The 22427-nt window shown below is 49.6% G+C and overlaps 1 protein-coding gene across 1 annotated transcript in view; it reads right to left on the bottom strand.

Moving 5' to 3' along the window:
• The window catches only part of Cacna1a (calcium voltage-gated channel subunit alpha1 A), a 228042-nt gene that overhangs the window by 38287 nt on the left and 167328 nt on the right, over positions 1-22427 (bottom strand). The window contains exons 29-31 of the mRNA XM_059263091.1: positions 12285-12449; positions 10117-10227; positions 4277-4360 (exon numbers count right to left, since the gene is read on the bottom strand). Of these exons, the coding sequence (XP_059119074.1) occupies positions 4277-4360; positions 10117-10227; positions 12285-12449 (360 nt within the window). The remainder of the gene's footprint in view (positions 1-4276; positions 4361-10116; positions 10228-12284; positions 12450-22427) is intronic.

Genomic DNA, 22427 nt, shown 5'->3' with positions numbered 1-22427 from the left:
CCTCCTGCCCATAGGGCTGGGGGCCCAGAAGGCCTTGCTAATGTTGCCTGTTCTTCCAGCAGTGAAGTTACACTTTCCAGTAGAATCGGGGTTGGAGGACCAAAGTCTGCCTCCCCTAGTTCACAGTAGCCAAGCAGGGTGGCAATGGGGGCTACAACCTGCCCCTTCATTAGTGGCACCTAACAGGGCCCCATTTGTGTCTAGTGGATGAAGGCATGTTTACTGTGGGCACACCACTGGAGGCCCTTCAGTGTGTCTCCATGGAGGTGAGGAGGCAGGGATGGGGAATCATGGCTACTAAGGGTTGTGAAGAGGCAAGAAACGTGGTGGGAGCAGATGTGGTGCACCACAGGGCTGTGTGCGTGGGAAGGCACATGCACGTGTGGGATCTCGAGGTTAATATCAGATGTCTTTGCTGATTCACTCTCTCTTTTTTTAAAACATCTGGGACAGAGTTACTGTAGCTCTGGCTGGACTGGAACATGCTATGTAGATCAGGCTGGCCTCAGACTTCAATCTGCTAGCCTTAACCTTCTGAACACTGAGGTCACTGAGGTCACAGCTCTGTTCCACCACTATGTCAGCTCTGGGATGTGAGTGGGATGGAGAATCTGGTCACACCCTGGGGTCCTAGAGGAGGGAGAACATTCCTTTCTTGCCAAGGACACAAACCCTTTGGAGCCGAAGCTCCGATCCAGAGTCCCATAAAACCAACCAGAGGGAGCTTTAGGAAAGGGGAGGAAGAGAGGACGGGAGACGGACAGAGGCGGGGTGGGCGGGGCATGCAGTGCAGTCACAGTTAATGTAAGGCATTTACACTTCAGAAAGAGGTAACACCAACCGGATTCTAGATGCAGATGTTGAAGATGGAGGGGAAGCGGGCGGGCGGGGGCAGTTGGGGAGGCGATTCAGCGTTTTTGTTTTTGTTTTAATTTAATTTTTTAGGTGGATTTGTAACCAGTGCCAAAAAACCAATGGGTTTCGGTTCCCGGGCGGGGAGTGGGGTGGCAGTGGCGGTGGCGGTGGGTTGGGAGGTAAGTCATTGGTGTATGGACACACAGACCACGTCATGGGTGAACAAATGGATTTCATAGTGCATTTTGATTGGATGAGTTTTTCAGACGGCGTTGCGCCAGTACACAGTTTAAACAGCAGGCATGGAGAGAGACAAGACAAGAAACACAGTCATTATCCATCGCGCACGGCAAACCCGCCCCCAGCCAAGTCTGGGCACGACATTAAAGCCCAGGGCTGTGCTAGCATTTCAGCCTCGAGACCCCCAGGGAACTAACTGCCCTCCTGTTCTCCTAGCTCAGCTTGGCTCTAGCCTCAAGGATAGTAGCCTTACCTGGGTCCCAGACAGGGGCTACCAGCACCTAGCACAGGGTGAGGACAGGTCATATGCCTACCCATCATCTTCCCCTCAAAATGGTGGTGTCTCAGGGAAGCTTGACTGCACACCAAAGTACACTCATGGGAACAATAACAATGGTAATAATAATAACTACTGGGAATAGAATTTTGTGGCCAGTTTTATGCCAAGCACCTCAGGGGTGACTGTGTGTGTGCACTACTGTGGTTAGGTGCAGGGTCTCCCACAAGCAAACCTAAGCTCTACCACTGAGTCACACACCCAGACCCTCACCAGTGGGCAGGGTAGGGTTTCAAGGCATGTGCTCTGTCATGGAGCCATGCCCCTAGACCTCACTGCAGGGCTGTAGACAGGGGCTATACCATACGGAGCCATGCCCCTAGACCTCACTGCAGGGCTGTAGACAGGGGCTATACCATTTACTTGCACTTCCAGTCTACTTCCTTTCATCTTTTTTTTTTTTTGGTTTTTCGAGACAGGGTTTCTCTGTGTAGTTTTGGTGCCTGTCCTGATCTCACTCTGTAGACCAGGCTGGCCTCGAACTCACAGAGATCCGACTGGCCCTGCCTCCCAAGTGCTGGGATTAAAAGCCTGTGCCACCACTGCCTGGCCCTTTAATCTTTTACAGTTATATTTTACTTATTTATTTTGTGTGCCTGTGTGGGTCCCAGGGGTTGAACTCAGGTAATGTGGTGGTTTAAATGAGAATGCTCCCCATAGGCTCATATATTTAAATACTTGGTCTCCAGTTGGTGGAACTGTTTGGGAAGGATTAGGAGGGGTGGCCTTGTTGGAGGAGGTGTGTCACTTGGGGGTGGGGCTTTGAGGTTTCAAAAGCCCAAGTCCTTCCCAGGTAGTTCCTGCTCTCTCTCCCTCTGTGTGTGCCTCATGTAAGTTCTCCAGATACTTCCCTAGCTCCATGCCTGTGTGCCTGCTTACATGCTCCCTGCCACAATGGTCATGGACTCTACTACCTTCAGGAGCTATGAGCCCTCAATTAAATGCTTCTTTTACAGGTTGCATTGGTCACAGTGTCTCATCACATCAATAGAAAAGTAACTTAAGATAGGTAGTCAGGCTTGGTGGCAAGCACCTTAACCCACGGAGCCATCTTGGTGGCCTGTTATTGTCTGGTCCTCTCTAGAGCAGAAGCCCTTTGGGTCAGGCATTCAGTGTGCCTGCTGTTTTGTCTTGCTTTTTTCTCTGTCTCTAGTACCTATAACTCCGCTGGAAACAGCAGGTGCTCAGTATGTGCCTGCCCAAGGTCAGTGAGTCTGAGTTGTGTATGGAATTGAAGTGGCGGCATTATCCCTGCTGCCTAAGGGACAGTCTGTCAAGAGCCAGTTGGGTGCTTGGAAGGGCTGTTTGGCTACTGCAGTGCTCCACACGTCTCTGAACTGGCCTCCATCTGTCCCCATCCTACCTGCTGGAGTAAGCAGTCGGGATCAGACCTATGGGTGTCTGGAAGTTTCAACTAACTCGTTCCACGAGCCCTGATGGGGAGCAGACAGCTCCTCCCAACCTCTGAACCCAAAGGGACATTGTCTCAAGGCTGTCCTGACAGTCTCTTCCGAAGGCCCTAGAAGTGCCAGCCTTGCAGGAGGAGGACAAACGGTTAAGTCTGTTCTGGGACTTCCAGAGCTTGCAGGAGTCAGTCAGGCCTTGCCTCCTGGTGCTGGGGTCAAGTGTCCTGCTGTGTGGACTGAGACAGCTCACTCCTGCCCATCCATCCCATGCAGGACTAGTTTCCTCCCCCCATTTCTTCTGGGTCAGCAAGGGGCACTGGTGGGAGGGGACGGGGAGGCAGGGCGTCTCTGCATTGTTCTCTGCTGCCTGCCACCCTGGTCTGTGTCCAGCCCTTTCCACTTCAGTATGGTGGCTGGGCGTTTGGATACCCTTGGACCCTTCACTCACCCTCTTGGACTTGCTCTTCAGTTCCTTCAGTCCAACTCTTGAGACAATTCTCCTGTGCACTGAGCCCAGACTCTCAATGGGAGCCAGTTCATATGAGGTGCTTGGTACAATATTCTAAATGTGGTTTTTTGTTTGTTTGTTTTTGTTTTGGGGTGAGGAAACCAACCCAGGGCCTTACACAGGACAAGCCAGCACTCTGCTGCTGGGCCACACTCCCAGTCCAGTTATTATTATTTCCATTGTCATTGGGGGGGGGGGCGGGGACCCATCCCACCATTGGCCCTGGGCATTGATGGTTTGCTTTTGTCTTCCTGTCCCTGAAAGGATCTTCTACTGTCCCCTTAGTTTCCTGAGGGCTCCCAAGTCTGGGCTCACTGGCTTATGGCCAAGGACAAGGTCTGGAGGGGGAATTCTGGGGCCTGGATTTCCTTGAAAAGGGGTAAGGACAATGCATCCCGAGAGCTCAGGATCTGCCCCCCTTTCCCTATTTGGAATGCCTAGGGGTGGTAGAGGGCTGCTATTCCAGGGACTACCCTAAGGCTTTGAGAGTGCTATTCCCAACATGGCTAGCAGGGGTCAGTGGAACCCAACCTTGTGGACCAGTTGGAGCAGGCACTGAGCTCTATTTGCCTTTAAACAGATTAGTTCTCAATGTAGTGAACTGCATTACTTATCCTAAGCCATATTCTTTATTCATAATTTCACCAGCCACCAGGCAGCCACACTTCTCAGCCCTGGCCCTATGTCCTGGCTTTGGACACACCCATCTCCCCTCACTGAGACCTTAAGGGGCTGTCTTTGCACCCCCAAATCACCACCCGGAAAAACTCTTCACACTCACTCCCCATCTCAGTTCCCGCTCTGTGCTTCCAGCCAAGCACTGGTCATAGCCCACTGTGCCCGCCAGGAACCACTGTTCTGGACCCCCTTCCTGCCACCTCCCACTACTTCAGCCCAAGTCCCCCAGAGAGAAGCTGGAGGGAGACTTACCCCAAACTCGGTGACGAGGATGTCTGTGATGCTGCCCAGAACAGTCACAAAGTCGAAGATGTTCCAGGCATCGCGGAAATAATTCTAGAATAGGGACCCACAAGACAAAGATGCCAAGAGAGGACTCTGTGCCCTCACTCCCCAAGGCCAGAAGGGGCATCCTGGGGCACGACAAATGTGTGGAAAGAGCGGCTCCATGTCATCAGAGCCCTCTGCCTTGAACCCTGATCCTGACAGCTTGCCCCAGAGGGGATTCAGGGACCTGCCTCTGCTCTGCTGGGCCCATCTTTTGAACATTTCTGAAAGTTCTTCAAGTGCCCAGGACATCACGGAATTCCTCAAAGACACTAGGTAGGGGTGGTAGCAGTGAGACACTGTGATGTGAACAGGCTCCCTGCCCGTGGCCAGCAGCAACGCCACAGGTAGAGTCAGCACTGAAAGGAGGCTCAGGGGAGCCCAGTGTCTGTATTCAGGGCCCCATTATGTTTATGGCCACTGTCTAAGAGGACAGCCTCTGAGTTCAGATCCCATCTCTACTACCAGAGCTGTGTGGCTGTGGGTAAAGTGCTTAACCACTCTGTGTCTCTATTTCCTGATGTGAGTGAGAAGGACAAGAGAGGACATTGGAACAGGGGCTTCACGGCTGCTAAGGCTGCTGTGAGCAGAGCTAGTGCTGTTGGCCAGTGAGATCCTCCAGTATCTCTCTCTCTCTCTCTGTGGGTTGCACATACACATGTCTGCATGGGTGTGGAGGCTAGAGGTCAACTTCAGATGCTGTTCCTCAGGAGACATTCATCTTGTTCTTTGAGACAGGGTCTCTCACTCACCTGGAGCTCACTGATTCAGTTAGGCTGGCTGGCCAGCGAGCCCCAGGTCCTCATGCTCAGACGGCAAACGCTTTATAAACTGGTCCATCTCCCTGGCCCCGACCCCAGAGCTCTCCTAACCCTATGCCAGCTGACTATTCCAGGTGGTGGCTGGATCCCCAAGTCACTAGGAGGCAAACCCCTCCCTGGTTTTCTCTGTTGATAGAAGCCTCAGATTCAGGGGACGTGTGTTACTGTGACCTCTCCTGACTGACCCATGTCCCAGCTCTGTACTGGCTCAAGAGGTGCATTATCAGGCTGCACTCTTACCCCAGGTTCTTTGGTAACAGTCATAGCCTCAAATCTCCAGAGAGCCCTCTTGCTCCGACAAAAAAGTTACACGTGAGCAGCTTTTCCCTCGACCTTCAGGCAACCCTTCTGCCTCACTGGGAAGGCTCCAGAGCCGGGAGTTCCTGGGCCATCAGATCATGAGTGTGCACGGAGTACCGTTTGCAGTTTGATAGACAGTATGTGCTCTACAGGTGAGTGCTGGGGTACACTTGCCTGGAGGGAATTCAGGTCCCAGTGGCACTTCCGGTATTTGGGCCTAACCTTCCCCTCATATACCATCACTGGCTTTCCTTACTTTCTCCCAGGGTCAGGCCCTTGCTGCAGTTCTTGATTGACAGCCCCTGGGTACTCAATACACCTCCCTCCTCAGAGATCCCTGCTGGTGACTGTGCTCTCTGCTGCCACCTGGAGGCCTCAGGTGGAACGGAGCCCCAAGCGCTTCCGGAGCTCCGCACTGACTGCATTGTAAGACACTCTCCACCCTGTCCTTGACTCTTCCCCTCTCCTGCCCTTTCGGGAGTCGTCACCTCCCAGGTAGGTTCCTTGCACTCAATCCTCATCTCAGACTCCGCTTCAGAGGAATACTCAATGAAGGCAACTTCTAGGTGTTTGGCCACAGATCTTAAGCTCAGGATCTGTCACCTGAATGTCACATGAGGAATTTCAGGCTTTCCGTAAAAGCCTCCTAAGGAATCGACACTGTAAGGGTGTGGAGCCTCAGCCCTGGCACAGTGGAAGACTGGCTGAGAAGAAGGTAGCTCCTCTCAGTTGCGGGGGGCCAATGCTCCAGCTCTGGTTTCTCAGAAGTGCCAACAAGGGCAAAGATACAGAGGGATTGGGTGGTATCCACTCAGTTGGAAGGGGACTTGAATCCATGTTAGGTTAAGCTGGGAGCTGACACCTTCCTGTGATCACCGAGAATCATTCTCCATGCTTCTCCTGTGGAGCACAGCTCACAGGAGACATGGGACTTCCTGGTCATGCTCTCCTTCCGGCAGGGACCTAGCACGTACACAATTCAGTGCCCCATTGCTCAGGCTACCCCTTACAGAGCTTCCTGGGAATACTTGTTAAAATACATTTGAAGTCAGGTTTGATAGTGCATGCCTTTAATCCCAGCACTCTGGAGGCAGAGGTAAAGCCAGTCCAGCCAGGGCTATACCGTGAGACCTTGTCTCAAAAAAGACCAAAAGAAAACAAAACCCACAAGACTGGGCTGGCACGGTGCTGCCACCTGTGAACCCCAGTACTCAGAAGGCTGAGGCAGGGAAATTGAGAGTTTGAGGCCAGCCTGGGCTACACTGTGGGTCTATAAAAACATAACCAGAAAACTAAGTTTTGGGGCTGTTACCCAACAACATGGAACTTCTGGAGGTGGGTCTAGGACACACTCAACTTTAAGACATTTGCCCATGTGCTGCTGTGCTGCTGCTGTTGTGTGTGTGTGTGTGTGTGTGTGTGTGTGTGTGTGTGTGCATGCGCATGCGCGCGCGCGCAACACACATGTGAATTTGGCCACACCTGTGGATGTCAGAGCCAAAAGGTCAATCAAGGGTGTCTTTTGAGACAGGGTCTGGAGCTTGCTAGGCTCTCTGGCTAGTGAACCTCAGGAGTGCTCCCCAGTGCTGGGGTTACAGATATGCACTACCACACGTCTTTTTACGGGTGCTAGTGTCTGAATTCACACGTATGTGGCAAGCACTGCACTGACTGAGCTGTCTGCACTCCCCATGAGCTTTATTTTCACCCTTTCTAGTATTTACAGAGTGCTCATTCCCTGCTAGGCGTCATGGGTATTCCTTGGATGAACAGCCTAAGACAAGGACTGAGTGCCAATAATTGTTCTGGGAGGTGACCCCAAGAAGGGCGGCCCTGATATGCATTATTGGGTTTGATGCTACCAGGGACTCTGCTGAAGGAGTGACCCCTTCTAATTACAATCAGGTGATACACCCTGTGGAAGGGGGGCAGACTTTGAGTCCAGGTTTTTCTGGGCCCTCAAGCACCTCAGTAAGCCAAGGTGAGGACTCTGTCCTGGAGGCTGGCTGAGCCTACCGGGAGCCCTCCAGGAGGACTGAACCAGGAGACAACAGTGTGGGCAGTTCACATGCACCTTTAAGAAGTCCCTCAACACAACAACTGCATGCTACACTTTGAGTTCTTGGGGCCAAGAGGCCGGGTCATCAGCCCGTGGTGTCCACGGGAGGTGGTGTGAATTTAAGAGGTGGGGCCTAGTGGAAGGGAGTGAGGTCATATGCAGTGTGGTCTCCATGACTGGGGGTGAGAGCCCTTCCCTGTCCCTCCTCTCCCCCTCACTACTGCCGCTGTTTTGTTTTTGAGACAGTGGTTCACTACGTAGCCTTGGCTGGCCTGGAGCTCACGGGCTGGTTCCAAACTCACAGAGATCCTCCTGCCTCTGCCTTCAGAGTGCTGGAATTAAGGGTGAGCACCACCACACCGACTGTACATAATAGGTCTTTTTGGTGGGGGCAGGGTCTCATGTAGTCCAGGTTGGCCTTAAACTCCAGATTCTATTTCTTCAGCCTCTCGAGAGCTGGGATTCCCAGTGTGCATCTCAAAGTCTGGCTCGCTACCTGTGCTCTCAAAGAACACAAGCTAAATTCCGAGGTATCTATGAGCCTACTAAAGCCCTACAAAAATAGTGAGTTTTCCTTTTCTTTCTTTTTCTTTGGCTTTGTCTTGCTATCTAGCCATGGCTGGCCTGAAGCTCACTATGTGAACCAAGCTGGCCTTGAACTTGTAATCCTCCCGATTCAGCCTTCAGTGCTGAGGTTACAGGTGCATGCTGCCAGGCTTGATTTAAAAACATCTAATACTTCTGTGTCAAATGGATGCTATTAGAAATACATCATGAGTTTGGTAGGGGCCGGGCTAGAGACCCACAGGGGAAGGCTAGGTAGCCAGTGACTGGGAGGTGCTAGATTCCCATGAGGGGAAGCAGGCCACCAGGGCAAGCCAGCTCCTTTCCCTTGCTCTTGGCTTCCCGCTGCCATGAAGTGGGTATTCTGCCCTACCTCGTTCTCTATCATGTCCAGTGGCCTTCCCACAGGCCCAAAGGCAATGGGGCTGAAATGCCATGGCCTGAAACCTCAGAAACTCTGAACCAACGATAAACCTTCCCAGCTTAGTAAGATGGCTCTCTCAGGCGTTTGTCACAGCCACAGGACACTAACACATCAAGATGAAAGCAGGCAGTCTGGTTCAGTTAGGAGCTGGTGGAAATAAAGGTGTGACTTTCCCCATGCAACTTCACAGTCCCTCTACCTCCTCATCTCTTCCCTTGGGGTTCTGAGTGCCTGAGATTAAGACTATGCCACCAGTATAGACAAAAAAATTAGCAGGGCATGATACACCTTTAAAAGAAAAAATTCATCGGGATGAAAGAGACATTTTAGAACACATGGTATAGCCATGCCTGATAGCACAAGCCTGTCACACCAACTCCTGGGAAGCTGACACATGGGGATTGCAAGTTCAAAGCCGGCACTGAGGGAGAGTCAAAGCAAGGCCGGTCTGGACCTCTTTTCCCATTTGTGGACGTATGTGTGTGTGCTCCTGTATGGATTTGTATGGGTGTAGGCCAGAGGACAAACTCAAGAGTTATGTTCAGGAACGCTGCCTGTCACCTTTGAGATAAGGTTTCCCACTGTCTGGAGTATATCAGTTAGGCTAGACTGTCAGGCCAGGGAGGCACAGGGCCCTCCATCCTCTACCTCCCCAGTGCTAGGATCACAAGTGCATGCCACCATACCTCGTTTTCTTTTTTTTTTGGGGGGGAGGGGAGGGTTCTAGGGACTGAATTCCTTATGCTTTTGAAGCAGGTACTTTATCGATTGGGCCATCTCTCAGCTTTCAGCCTGAGTAACGGAGTGAAACTCTGTCTCAAAATGAAAAGTCAGGGATAGAGATGGCTCAGCAGTTAGGAGCACTGGCTGCTCTTTTAGAGGACCTGGGTCCAGTGACCAGTATCCACACAGCAGCTCACAACTGTCCCTAAGTCCACTCCCAGGGGATTTGCTGACCTCTTCTGGCTTCCGAGGGTACCAGGCACACATGTGGCACACACACACACACACACACACACACACACACACACACACGCAGGCAAACACTAACACACACAAATAAAATTAATTACAGAATCAGGATGAAGTAAAATGACAGTGGGGTGGGTCCTGGGAATTCCACTCTGGTGTCTGTGCCCTGCACGTGAGATCTGTTGGGCTACGGTCAAAACTGCTCGCTTCCTTTCTTCTACCTTCCTTCCTTCCTTTCTGTCTTTACTTCTGACATGTCTTACTCTGCCCCAGGCTGGCCTTGAATTCCAGAGTCTCTTGCCTCAGCCTTCCAGGTACTGGGGTGACAGGTGTCCTCCACCAGGCCTGGCCGGTGTGACTACTAGAGACTTGTCCTCTGTGGTCCTGGTTTTCTGACACCAGAACCTCTGACTGGGTCATCTGGAGGACAGCCCAATATATTACCACTAGCTCCCGGCAAATCTGGATTGGGCCTTCCTGGTACTTATTTCTAGGTCAGCACAAAGCTGTGCAGGTTGGGCGTGGGCCTTCGCTGGGGACCAGGTCTTGGGGCCCAGAGCACACACTTCTCCCGTACCCGGAGCCTATGTGTTCCCACTGCCCCCTACCCTCGGGCCCCACGTACCAAAATCCCAAAGGCCATGACTTTCAGCACACACTCGAGAGAGAAGAGGGAGGTAAAGACGATGTTGAACACTCGGAGGGCGTTTTCATAGGCCACAGAGGCTCCATAGAACTAGATGAGAAGAGAGGCAGAGACTCAGTGGCCTGGCTAGGAGCCAGGCTGCAGGTCCGACCTAAGGGCCCAGAGAGGGCAACTGCTCAGCAAAGCCCTGGGCTGTAAGACAGGGTCTCGGTCTAGCACAGGCTGGCCTCAGAATCATGGTAATGATCCCAGTTCAGCCTCCTAAGTGCTGTGATTACACACACGAGCCATGAACCACAGCACCAGTCTGTATTTGTGGCCATTTTTATCTGCTGATATGCTGAGTATTTATTTATTTGCCATAAAGCATCTCAATGATAATGTAGCCAAGCTTCTTGTTAATTAAGAAGGTTTTTGTATTTCCTTTTGTGTTTGTATATGTGTGTGTATGTGTGTGTGTGTCTATGGGCATATGTTTATATGTGTATGTGTGTCTATGGGCATATGTTTATATATGTGTCTGTGTGTCTATGGGTATATGTTTATATATGTATATGTGTGTGTCTATGGGTATATGTTTATGTATGTGTATGTGTGTGTCTATGGGTATATGTTTATGTATGTGTATGTGTGTGTCTATGGGCATATGTTTATATGTGTATGTGTGTGTCTATGGGTATATGTTTATATATGTGTCTCTGTGTGTCTCTGGGTATATGTTTATATATGTGTCTGTGTGTGTCTATGGGTATATGTTTATATATGTGTCTCTGTGTGTCTCTGGGTATATGTTTATATATGTGTATGTGTGTGTCTATGGGTATATGTTTATATATGTGTGTGTCTATGGGTATATGTTTATGTATGTGTATGTGTGTGTCTATGGGTATATGTTTATATATGTGTGTGTCTATGGGTATATGTTTATGTATGTGTATGTGTGTGTCTATGGGTATATATGTTTATATATGTGTATGTGTGTTTCTATGGGTATATGTTTATATGTGTGTGTGTCTATGGGCATAGATGTTTATATGTGTGTGTTGTGTGTGTGAATGCCTGTAGGCATTCAGAAAGCTTGTAGGTCCTGTAGAGCTGGAGTTCCAGGCAGTTGTGAGCTGCCCTGCAGAGGAACTGGGAACCAAACTCAGGTCCTCTGGCAGGGCAGTTACGCCTCTCAGCCACTGAGCATCTCTAGAGCACTCCACTTTGTATTATTGTTTGCTGCTAGTAATGGAGTCTAGGACCTAACGTGTGCCGAGCAAGTGCTCAGTCTTCGTTACTTTTAAATTTTTAATTACATATTATTTAGATATTTTGTGTGAATGAACACAGCACACATGTGGAGGTCAGAGGACAACTGTAGGAGTCAGTTCCCCGCCCCCATATGGGTCCTGGGGATTGAACTCGGGTCACAGGCTTGGTGCAGGTACCTTAATTACTGGGTCATCTTGCCAACTCTTTATAGTTTTATTTTTGAGACAGGGTTTTACTAAATTGTCCATGTTGGTCTTGTATTTATGACCCTCCTGTCTCAGCCTCTGACAGCTGGGGTGACAGGCATGTGCTGTGTTGTCTGAGTCTCCTGCTGGCACCATTACTGTTTTTGGTGACCTCCATTGCTCTACTAGTCAAATAATACAAATCATTTTAAAAAGAGAGAGGAAGGCCTGGGGTGTGTCCTCAGTGGTACAGTGATGGCCTAGGATCTCTCAGTGAGGGCTGGGAGTATGGCTCAGAGGTGGTGCCCCTGCCTAGAATCCCCCACTGAGGGTCTGAGAGCCCTGGAGCTCCAGAAGCCCCATCTCCGACCTATTCCCATGTTCCACCCAGCACACACTTGAGGAGGGTGTCCACTCCTCTCCATGAGACTCCCGCTGAGCCCCAGGGAGCCAGACATCTACTTCCCGAAGATCAGAGACTGGTGGGACCAAGTGTGGGCAGCCACAGTGAGACTGAGGCACGTGAGGGTGATACCAGAGAACTGCAGAGACCAGCTCCAGACTTAGTTTAAGGCTTCTGGGAGGAGGGAAGGAGCTGGCCAAGCAGTGTGGTGGGGACAGCAGACAGAGGGGACAGCAGCAAAGGCTCAGCGGTGGTGGAGTGTGGCCTGGCTGGGACGCTATGCGAGGTTGGTGGGGGCTCACCTTCATCATCAGCACGATGGTGTTGAGAGCGATCATGGCCATGATGGTGTACTCGAAGGGTGGGGACACCACGAACTGCCACATCCGGTACTGGAAGCTCTGCTTGTTCTGGGGCATGTGCCTGGTCAGCGGCTTGGCACTGATGGCAAAGTCGATGCAGGCCCTCTGTGGGAAATGCCAGCGCATGAGAAGGGCCAACATCAGGAATGCGAGCTGCTCACAACCTCCGGGTGCAGCTGCGCAGATCCCTGGTTCTGCTGGCCCCAGATGGGCTCCCCGCAGCCCTTGAGGGCTCCTCACAAAAACTGACAGTTCTGTTGCCTGTGGCACCTTGGGGAGCCACCACACTGCTGCCTCGCTTCTCTCCTGGAATCTCCCTGGCAAGCTGTTATCTACAGCACCAGTTTGTGAATGAGGAAAACCAGCTCAGAGTCTGGGCTTGAGCGCAGCGGAGAAAAGCTGTGAATGACATTAGACCAGCCTGCCCTTCGGGGCCTTTATTTCTCTCTCCCTGCCCCCCCCCCCCCTCTCTCCAGGATTTCACGTAGTCCGGCCTGGTTCCAAGCTGCCTATGTAATCAAGATGACCTCCTGTGGTACCAGGATCGGACCCCAGGGCTTCCAGGACTCTTGAGTGAGGACTCTACCACCTGAGCTACATTCCTGGTGCCCTGTCTCTCCTTTTGGGACGGGATCTCACTCTGTGGCCAGTGCTGCCTTCAAAATAGTGTTCCTCTCGCTCTACCTTCTGAGTGCTGGGCTGACAGGTCTGCCACCATGGCCAGCTGCACTATTCTTTTGAGTCCCTTGCTTCTCCTTGTGTGTGAGGGAGGTTTTGGGACACATGGGAGGATGGCATTGTCTGGTGCTGTGGAGGCAGAAGGGCTGGACTACAGGACTACAAAGGCTGCAGAGCCTGAAGCCACAGGGTCTGGCTTGAGAGCAGAATCCACGAGGAACTTGGTTATTACCAGTTCAAGGCTCCATGGACACCATGTACTAGAGAACAATACAGAGGGGCAAGCATTCTGAGGGGTCTGGGTATGTGACAGGAAGTGCTCGATGTCTTGTTCAGTGGGCTAGACAGACAGGACTGTGTTCACAGGAGAGTTAAGAAAAACGCTGGTCCATCAAGGACCTTCAGGCTGTCACGGGGCTTCCCAGTTTTACTGATCTTTATGAGGTAGGAGAGGCTCTGGCATACATATCTTAATGACTCACAGTGCCATGTAAATCGGGTTTGCAAAGCACCAAAGCAACTGAGACAGAAAGGCAGACAAAGGGTGCCTCACCTGAAGGCAGATTTGGGAAGACTTGTCCTGAGATCGAGTTCTAAAGGACAAGTGAAGAAGTCAAATTCAGTGCTTGTGAGCCCCACCCTGAGCCACAGTTCACTGAAGGGAGGAAGGCGTGAGCACCAGAGCAGTGTGCAGTGTGGGTGGGAAGACCAAACATGTCCTAAGGACAGGCAGCCGTCCCTCAGAGTACAGTTCTCCCATGCAAGAAAGCATACTGGAGGGTAGAGACTGTTCGCGCAGCCTGGGGCCCCTTAGTTGGGTGCGGCTGAAGGAGAGGTTGAGTGTTGGTGTCCCCGTTGGAACCTGGGAGCTGGCTCTGGCAGCAAGGGCGCAGCTGAGAGGACTCTCCTCTTCCATGCACCTCTGCGCCACTGAACCCATGGTAAGTAGGAAGACCAACCGCACCCCAGCAGGTCCCCGAGATGAGGAGACGACACAGTTTACAAAACTGAGTCCAGCAGCTTCTCCTACTCAAGCTCTGCCCAGGGCCATGCTTCTGCATGCTGGGGCGGCCCTCACTAGTGTTTCCTTTGAGTGTTCCCTTAGCTTCTGGAGCTCACCAACAACGGGCACTCGCTTGGAATAGATGGCAGCGGATGGTTGGGGATCCTGGCCACACTCACAGCTAGGTCTCATTATATAATGCTAACCCGAGTGTCCTGCAGATCCAGGGAAGGAGAGGGTCTGAACCTGGGTGCACGGGTGGGAAAGGCATTCCCAGGGGCATAAAATTGCAGAATGAGCACCTCAGGGCCAGGGGTGAGCCCCCCTCCCCGGGAGTCCTCGAGGCCCCACAGACCGTAAAGACCATTGTTACTGCTCTCGGTTGCATCCCAGAAATAGTAAGACCCTGTGTGCTGTGGTTTCAGGACATGGAGAAATAAAGCTGAGGATGACTGGAATCCCTCTCCCTACTGCTGGCTGTTCTCTGTAGTACTGGAAAGAGTGATGTAGGTTGCTGAGGGAGGATTGTCCCCAATGGTCCTATTCAGCTGTGGGCCCCACACGCTACAGTGCCACCATACTCGGCAAGATGTGCTCACTGCACAATAACAGGACAACTGTTACGGGTGTCACCAACTGCTGTCTGACTGGACTGAAGGCCTGCTTTGCAGGAAAGGGCCTCCTGTGGTACTGCAAGCCAGGACACAAATATGTGAAGTCACAAGCCAGTGGACAGTCCACTGCCACTGTTTCAATAAGCAGAAGTGATATGTCTGTCATATTGTCCTCTGAACATTTGTGCTTCATGCCTAGACATTGCTGTTGACAGGTTGGGTTGTGGAGGGACACTTTTTTTTTTTTTTTTAAATAAGTGGTGGTTATTGCCGAGACTCAAAACTGGTCCAATTTCAGAGAATTACGTAGCTTTTTGTGGCAAAGTGTTCCAACGTTCAGCTGTAAGTGGAGGAAAACAGCTGTCTGTATCACCAGATCAGCAGCTCAGAGAACACTGGTGAAAGAAGCAGGAAAACCGTAAGGGCCAGAGGAAGGGGTGTGGTTGTGTGTAGCTCTCTCCTGTGAGAACTTGAGGAAGGCTCACAAGGCTCAGGAAGCTCAGGAAACTCACACGACCGAGGAAGCTCCCGAAGTTATACTCAGGAGGCCCCTCCACAATGTGATATATATAGTCAAGAACGTTTGGAGAAAAGACTTCTCCATATAGCTGCCTGTAAACTGCATAGGAGTTCCGAGAACGGACCCAGCTCCCAGGAGTCATCATCTATGCTGACATGGTTTTGGTGATGCAGTTGTTAAGTCAACTGCGTCTGTAGGTGACCCCGCACAACTCGACCTGGGTGGTATTCTTTGATTTGTCTTTGCTGTACTACCTGAGGGTGAACAGACATGTTTGTATGTCCTTAGAGAAAACCACAAAGGGCTAGACCGTGGCACACTCTCCTTCGCTCTGAAGTGTCTTGGAAGAAGGCTGTGTGTTAGCTTGGCCAACAAGAATAAAGAAAGGCATGGGAGGGCCACTGAGTAGGACATGCAGGCTGAGTGAGAAATCAGTCCCTTCGTGGATACATGGGGGTGCTTGTTACTGCAGCAAACCTCATCCCAGATGACTGATACATCCTCTGTATATCTGATGTGTGCATGTTTCCCCCCTGGAAACTCAATGGAGAGCTATCTTGCAGACTGTCCCCTGACTGGGAACATTTGATGTTGTTCTGTCCCCATTTCTCCCCCCCCCCCCAAATTGGTTTTGTTAGGTCTCAAACCCAGGACAAATGGCTGAGATACTCATTAACATATCAAAGTGAACCTGGCCACCAGATTCTCCCAGCATCCCTCAGTCCCCACCTGTTATAGGACATGGCCAGGGGCTGGGCTGCCCTTCCCCAGCTGCTCTTCCCCATATAATCCAGACATTTTGGTTACCTGGCCTTTTGGTCTACCCGTCTTGGTTGGTGGCTCCTCTCCTCTCCCCCCTCTCCTCACATGGCCAGGCTCAGGGTCATGTTCACTCTGGACTCTCCCAGATGTTCCTGTCTCTGGTCTATGCTCCCCCTTCTACCTACAATAAACCTTCTCCTCCACCATACCTAGGAGCAGTCATGTCCTTCCTTTTATTTCTTTATTTTCACTCATCTGGTACCAAGAGCCGGGACTAGCATACACGAGCTCCCTTCCAAGGAACTCGGCTGCTCTGAACCAGGCTGCTGACCGGACTCTCCTAAGTAGGGATCATTTGTTTCCGCTTACTCCTGTTACCCGTCAAATTTGACCCCACATCTACAGTCTGCCCTCTCCCTACTTCTCCCCCCACCCCACATGCTCTAACCATGCCTCCTTGTCTATGCCAGAAATGAATCTCTGACTCCTAGAGCCTTCTACATCCTTGGGATGGGCACCCACCCACCTGGGCACTCTCCTCACACCTCTCAGCTCTGGCCTGCTACATCCACCTGGGTCTCTACTAAAGAGACTTACCGGCTCCCTTCTCCCTGCTCTCTCATCCCTACCAGGTAAGTGCCGCCCCAAGCTGCCTGCAGTGTCTCCTGTCACGACAAAGGCCTGCCGGGAGCACCCCTCACCTCACTGGGCTCCAATAACAACAAGGGGTGACTTTCCTCTGGGATTTGGAACATTTTTCTGACAAGTTTCCCATTCTGCTTGAGGACACCCTGGATGGAAATTCTTGTCACAACATGGATCCACCTCAGTTCAGCTAGCTTTCCCTGGCCTCCCCCAGGAGCTGCACTCCTGCCTGAGGCAGCCTGAGACCCTTTTCTTGCTTCTTCCCACTCGGAGCTACTTGCTCTGTCTCTCATTGTACCTGTGCAAGTGTCCAGGACTTTCCCCCCTAGGAGTTGTGGCCCCGCCTGCTGCCCCACTCTGCCTAGCGCCTGTGGTCCCCACTCCTAGGTGATCTCTCTGCCCGCCGTCCTGCCCAGCGCCTGTGGTCCCCACTCCTAGGCGATCTCTCCACCCCGTCCTGCCCAGCGCCTGTGGTCCCCACTCTGTGATCTCTCCGCCCCGTCCTGCCCAGCGCCTGTGGTCCCCCCTAGGCGATCTCTCTGCCCGCCGTCCTGCCCAGCGCCTGTGGTCCCCACTCTGTGATCTCTCCGCCCCGTCCTGCCCAGCGCCTGTGGTCCCCACTCTGTGATCTCTCCGCCCCGTCCTGCCTAGCGCCTGTGGTCCCCACTCTGTGATCTCTCCGCCCCGTCCTGCCCAGCGCCTGTGGTCCCCCCTTGGCGATCTCTCTGCCCGCCGTCCTGCCCAGCGCCTGTGGTCCCCCCAGGCGATCTCTCCACCCCGTCCTGCCCAGCGCCTGTGGTCCCCCCTTGGCGATCTCTCTGCCCGCCGTCCTGCCTAGCGCCTGTGGTCCCCACTCTGTGATCTCTCCACCCCGTCCTGCCCAGCGCCTGTGGTCCCCCCTAGGCGATCTCTCTGCCCGCCGTCCTGCCCAGCGCCTGTGGTTCCCCCCTAGGCGATCTCTCTGCCCGCCGTCCTGCCCAGCGCCTGTGGTCCCCCCTAGGCGATCTCTCTGCCCGCCGTCCTGCCCAGCGCCTGTGGTCCCTTTCCTTGCTCCCACGACTTCTCTACCCTTTCCTGGCACCTGTGATGCTCTGCAGCCCTGCTCTCTCGGCTCCTTCCTGCAGCTTCTTTAAGCCTGCCTGGGCCTGTGTGACCCTGTCCTCTCATCTCCCACCGACAACCCCACAGCTTCTGCTCTTGGCTCCCTCCTAGAGAGTCCTCTTCCTACAGGGAGCAGCCTGCTCTGTCTCCCCCTCAGCCACTCCTCCCACCCGAGCCCATCTGGGGCACTATGCACTCCTTCTTGGACCTTATAGAAATTCCCTCCAGTGCAGACTCAGATTTTATTACTACAGCTTTTGTTACAGATCAATGCCCCCAAACTGGTAGACTTGATTTCCAAACTCTCACAAATCGTAACATCTGCCACTGCACCAACAAATGATCCCTAAAGCTCTTACACCTAAACTTGCTCTGTTATACTTTCAAAGTCCCTTACCTCTAAGGCTCTACTTCCCACTCCTAAAAATCTTTGATCTCTATGATTCTCTGCACTCTGCTCTCACAAAAATCTCTTAAGACTATGATGTAAATTCTATCTCAGGATTTGTAAGTTCATTGGGTATGGTTAAAAAAAATCTATAGAATTTGTTAACAAAGAAGTTAGCCTAAAACTTGTAACAAAAGGTTGAGTTTTAATTTGCTATATGTGCTTCAATTCTTATTTAGAAAAATAGATCTACTTACTGTATATGTAACAATTCAACTCATGTTTAAAAATTATCTACCAAAAATGATATTTTAACTAACAGCCATATGGCTGGCAGCCATCTTTACTAAGGTTAGAGGGTACATGCCATGTGCGTCACCATCTTAAGATGACCATGTGGTATAAACCATCCAAGGAAGCACCCATGAAACCTCTCGGTCCTACTGAGTCCTCTGCTTATTACTTTATTTAGAGTCAGGAAACAATAGCAGGTCTCCAAAATATTGTGGATTGGTATGGATCATGATGATAAAACTTTAAGGTTATAAAGGTCTACTCAGATTAACAAAAGCTGACTTAGAGGTTTACACCTAACTACTTATGTCTTTGCTAGCTGTTCAACCCCAGGCTTCTAGAAAATTTTGATATTTATGAAACATATGCTTCATAAATAAGGTATATTTGATAAATAAGGTTTATAAATTTCTACTCAGGGTCACAGTAATATCTGTCTAGCTTCTTGGGCTTTAGCTATCTATATAAACTAAGTCATAAAAAAGCTGTGATATTCTATTTTGGTGCACCACCATGAAAGGATCAGAGAAGTTCCCAGTCTCCCTGTGGGCTGTATTTATGGCCTAAAGTTTATTGCATTCATGGTTTAAAGCTTTATTTTTTTTTAAAAGATTTATTTATTTATTATGTATACAGGGTTCTGTCTGCACATATCCCTGCAAGCCAGAAGAGGGCACCAGATCTCATTACAGATGGTCGTAAGCCACTATGTGGTTGCTGGGAATTGAACTCAGGACCTTTTGAAGAGCAAGCAGTGCTCTTAACCTCTGAGTCACCTCTCCAGCCCCTAAAGCTTTATTTTAATGCTGAAAGTAATTCAATCAAATCTTAAACTCAATTTTTTTTTTTTTTAAAGACAGGGTTTCTCTGTGTAGTTTTTGGTGCCTGTCCTGGATCTCACTCTGTAGACTATGCTGGCCTAGAACTCACAGAGATCCACCTGCCTCTGCCTCTCGAGTGCTGGGATTAAAGGTGTGCGCCACCACTGCCCAGCTCAACTCAAAGTTTTAAGGCTCAAACTTAACAGGGATAAAGCTGTAAATTCCTAATCTTATTAAAAGCTCCCAATTTAAACTGTTATAGATAATGAAAACATACAAGTTAACGTGTTTTCAAAGTTAAGCCTAAAACAAGTAACTAAATCAGGTATTCTTAATAGATAGGTGGTCCTCAAACTCTTCAGAGATCTGCTGAATATGGCATTTAAAATGTTTAATAAAAGAGCTTCCCATAATAGACATGCCTGCTCCTACAGGGAATCCCATGGTCTCCAAAGAAGACAGATAGGGCCCAATAACTCCACCTCAATTGTGGTAACGCTAACCACTGGGCAAAACCATTCCTCACCTGCTGCCAGGGCTCTGCACAAACTAGGGACACTGTAGGGTTGACTGTCCTGCTCTGCCTCATCAAAGTAAGGTCAGTTTCCCAAGTTCCTTCTCCACAGAAAAATCTCAGACCTGGGTCTGGTGGCAGAAGGCCCATGCTGCTCTGTGTGGCAGCTGAAGTTAAGCACTGTTCTAGGCATAGTTGTCTCCAACAAAGCCAGCGAGATCACAGGAGCCTAGGGTAATCATCTAAGCAGTAGGTGAGTCTGTTATTTTAACTGATACACAGGCCATTTGGATTATAATTCCAGCTATAGTTCATCCTTCTCAGATCTCTGATGATACTGACTAACTGCAGCTTTAACAGCAGCAAGCTTACCTCTGCAAGGCTATGCAAGTTCCTCTGCAAGGCTATGGCTGCCTTCTCTTCATATGTAAAATCAGGCCTCAGACCTCACTGAAAGCTATTAGGTCTCCAGCTGAGAAGACAGTTTAACTTGTTACTAGACTCTGGAAGGAGATAAACTCACAAAACTGGTTTCAAAGTAATTTTTTTACTATTGCTTTATTTAAAGGAACTTGCTTTACAATGGCTGTTCTCCGTAATCAATCACCTGTATCTTGTGGTGAATGATTGGCTAGAAAAAGTTTTAAGGTTTCAGATTTCTTCCTCTTTCTATGCTATTGTTATATTAAGACTTCAAAAATTCAGATTTTAAATTTCCTTTGGTTGTCTTCCATGAATAGACTTAAAAGTCCTTCTCAAGTGTGCTAAAAAATCTCTGCTGAGGAACAATCCTTTCCTACACTATGAATATGTATTACTCTCATTTACTAATAAAACACTGATTGGACAGTAGCCAAGCAGGAAGTTAGGTGGGACAATCAAACTGAGGACTGGGATGAAGAAGGGCAGAGTCGAGGGAGAGATGCAAGCCAGCTGCCCAAGAAGCAAGATGCCAGAGGACTGGTAAAGCCACCGCTACGTGGCAATAATTAATAGAAATGGGTTAATTCAAATGTAAAAGCTAGTTAGTAATAAGCCTGAGCAATCAACCAAACATTCATAATTAATATAAACCTCTGTATGATAATTTGGGAAGTGGCTGCTAGGTATTTGGGAACAGGCAGGAGGGAGAGAAACATCTGATTACTATGGCATTGCCATGTGTAACTGAAATTTCCACATGAAACCTGACAAAGCTTAAAAAAGGATTCTAAACACACAAAAATGGAGTCAAACTCGGCTTCTTGGTAATTGCCGTTTCTCCAGTGGGCTCTGTCTGCTGGCAGCAAGCAGAGGTGTGGCCCCTTTAAGAGACGGCTTCCTGGCTGGGTGCTAGCTGCTAGAGGCAAAAATGGGCGGCTCTTTTCAGAGGCCCTGCTGCCAATACTTACATGGTGTCTGTGAGCAGCGGCGGCATGGTACTCAGTGCCGCACGGACCTAGAAACCTCACAGTGTTAGAGCGATGAACATGGCCCAGAGCTGGCGATAAACGTGCCTTCACCATGAGACTAACCTCTCAGGGGACTGACGGAGGGGACCCAGCACCAGCAGTCCACGATCTAAGTTACACTGCAGGTTTTTGCTCATGCAGAATGGGAAGGTTACAGATGTGCAGTGAGGACAGATTCAGATGGAAAAAAACCTCTAAAGAGCTTACAGTGTGTTAAAAAAATAGGTTTGGGAGAGAGAAGAGAAAGAATATATACAGTCTTAGGTTAAAAATAATAAAATAAAGACCTTAAAAGGGGGAGTAAAGTAATATAAAGGAAATAAGCCACATAAAGATGGAAAATGCACAGAGAGAGTGGACACTGTATGTTATTGTGTTGTCTTTAATTTTTTTGACTATTAATGAACAAATGATAACTGCTGAGAGACATCTGATTATGAAAGCTGCTAGATTAAACCAACATATATTTTAAAAATATCTTGACTTCAAAATTTAAGTCAAAAGATATGTTACTTTGGGAAAGAGTTTCTGTTTTATTTCCACAGGAAATAAGAGGCTCTGGATTCATTCTGGGTTAAGAAAAGTCAGGTTTGCCTGAGGAAGACCCCCTGAAAAGTCTCCAATGGGAATGGATGGACCAGATGATCCAACGTCTCAGAGTGCCTCTGTTGCAGTTTCCTCTGAGTTCTGCATCCAGAGCACCTTCAAGGCTGCTGACTGAGATGATCCAGCCTCACAAACTACTCCAGTCAGGACTTGACCATAATCCTAAACTTTCTCAGGGTCCCCCAAAGTTTACTAATGTCCCTAATCAACAGGAAGTAGTCTAGAGAATTACAGCCACATTCCCCCAAAATGGGTCATGAATATTTATTATTATTTAAAGGGGGGTTGGTTACAAGTTGTTATGGATAATGGTCAGGAAAAAAGCTAAACAAAGGAGATTAGATTCAAGGATCTCTTTCTGAAAAGAAAAAAGGGGAGATATAGAAGTGATAGGATAAAAGTGTAACTTATTGAATCTACTTTAATCCAAAAAATAACTATTAATCTTACATATTTTGCATTGGTGTGGCTTTTAGTTTATTGGTACAAATTTAAAGTTATTTCTGTTATACTGTATGTATATTTCTACTCTTATTTAAGGTATTGTGTTTATGTATTTCATTTAAAAATGTAATGTATAGTTAAGAAATACAGACTAATAGTCCTCTATAAGAGTCAAACTTATAGTCATATTAGGTATGTTTTCAAGGTCATAAACAGATATGTTTAGATATATAGATGGTCTT

The sequence above is a fragment of the Peromyscus eremicus genome, chromosome 5, assembly GCF_949786415.1.
Source record: "Peromyscus eremicus chromosome 5, PerEre_H2_v1, whole genome shotgun sequence".
NCBI classification, from domain to species: Eukaryota; Metazoa; Chordata; class Mammalia; order Rodentia; family Cricetidae; genus Peromyscus; species Peromyscus eremicus.
The sequence above is the reverse complement of the archived record's forward strand: the minus strand, read 5'-3'. Positions and strand labels throughout refer to the sequence as shown.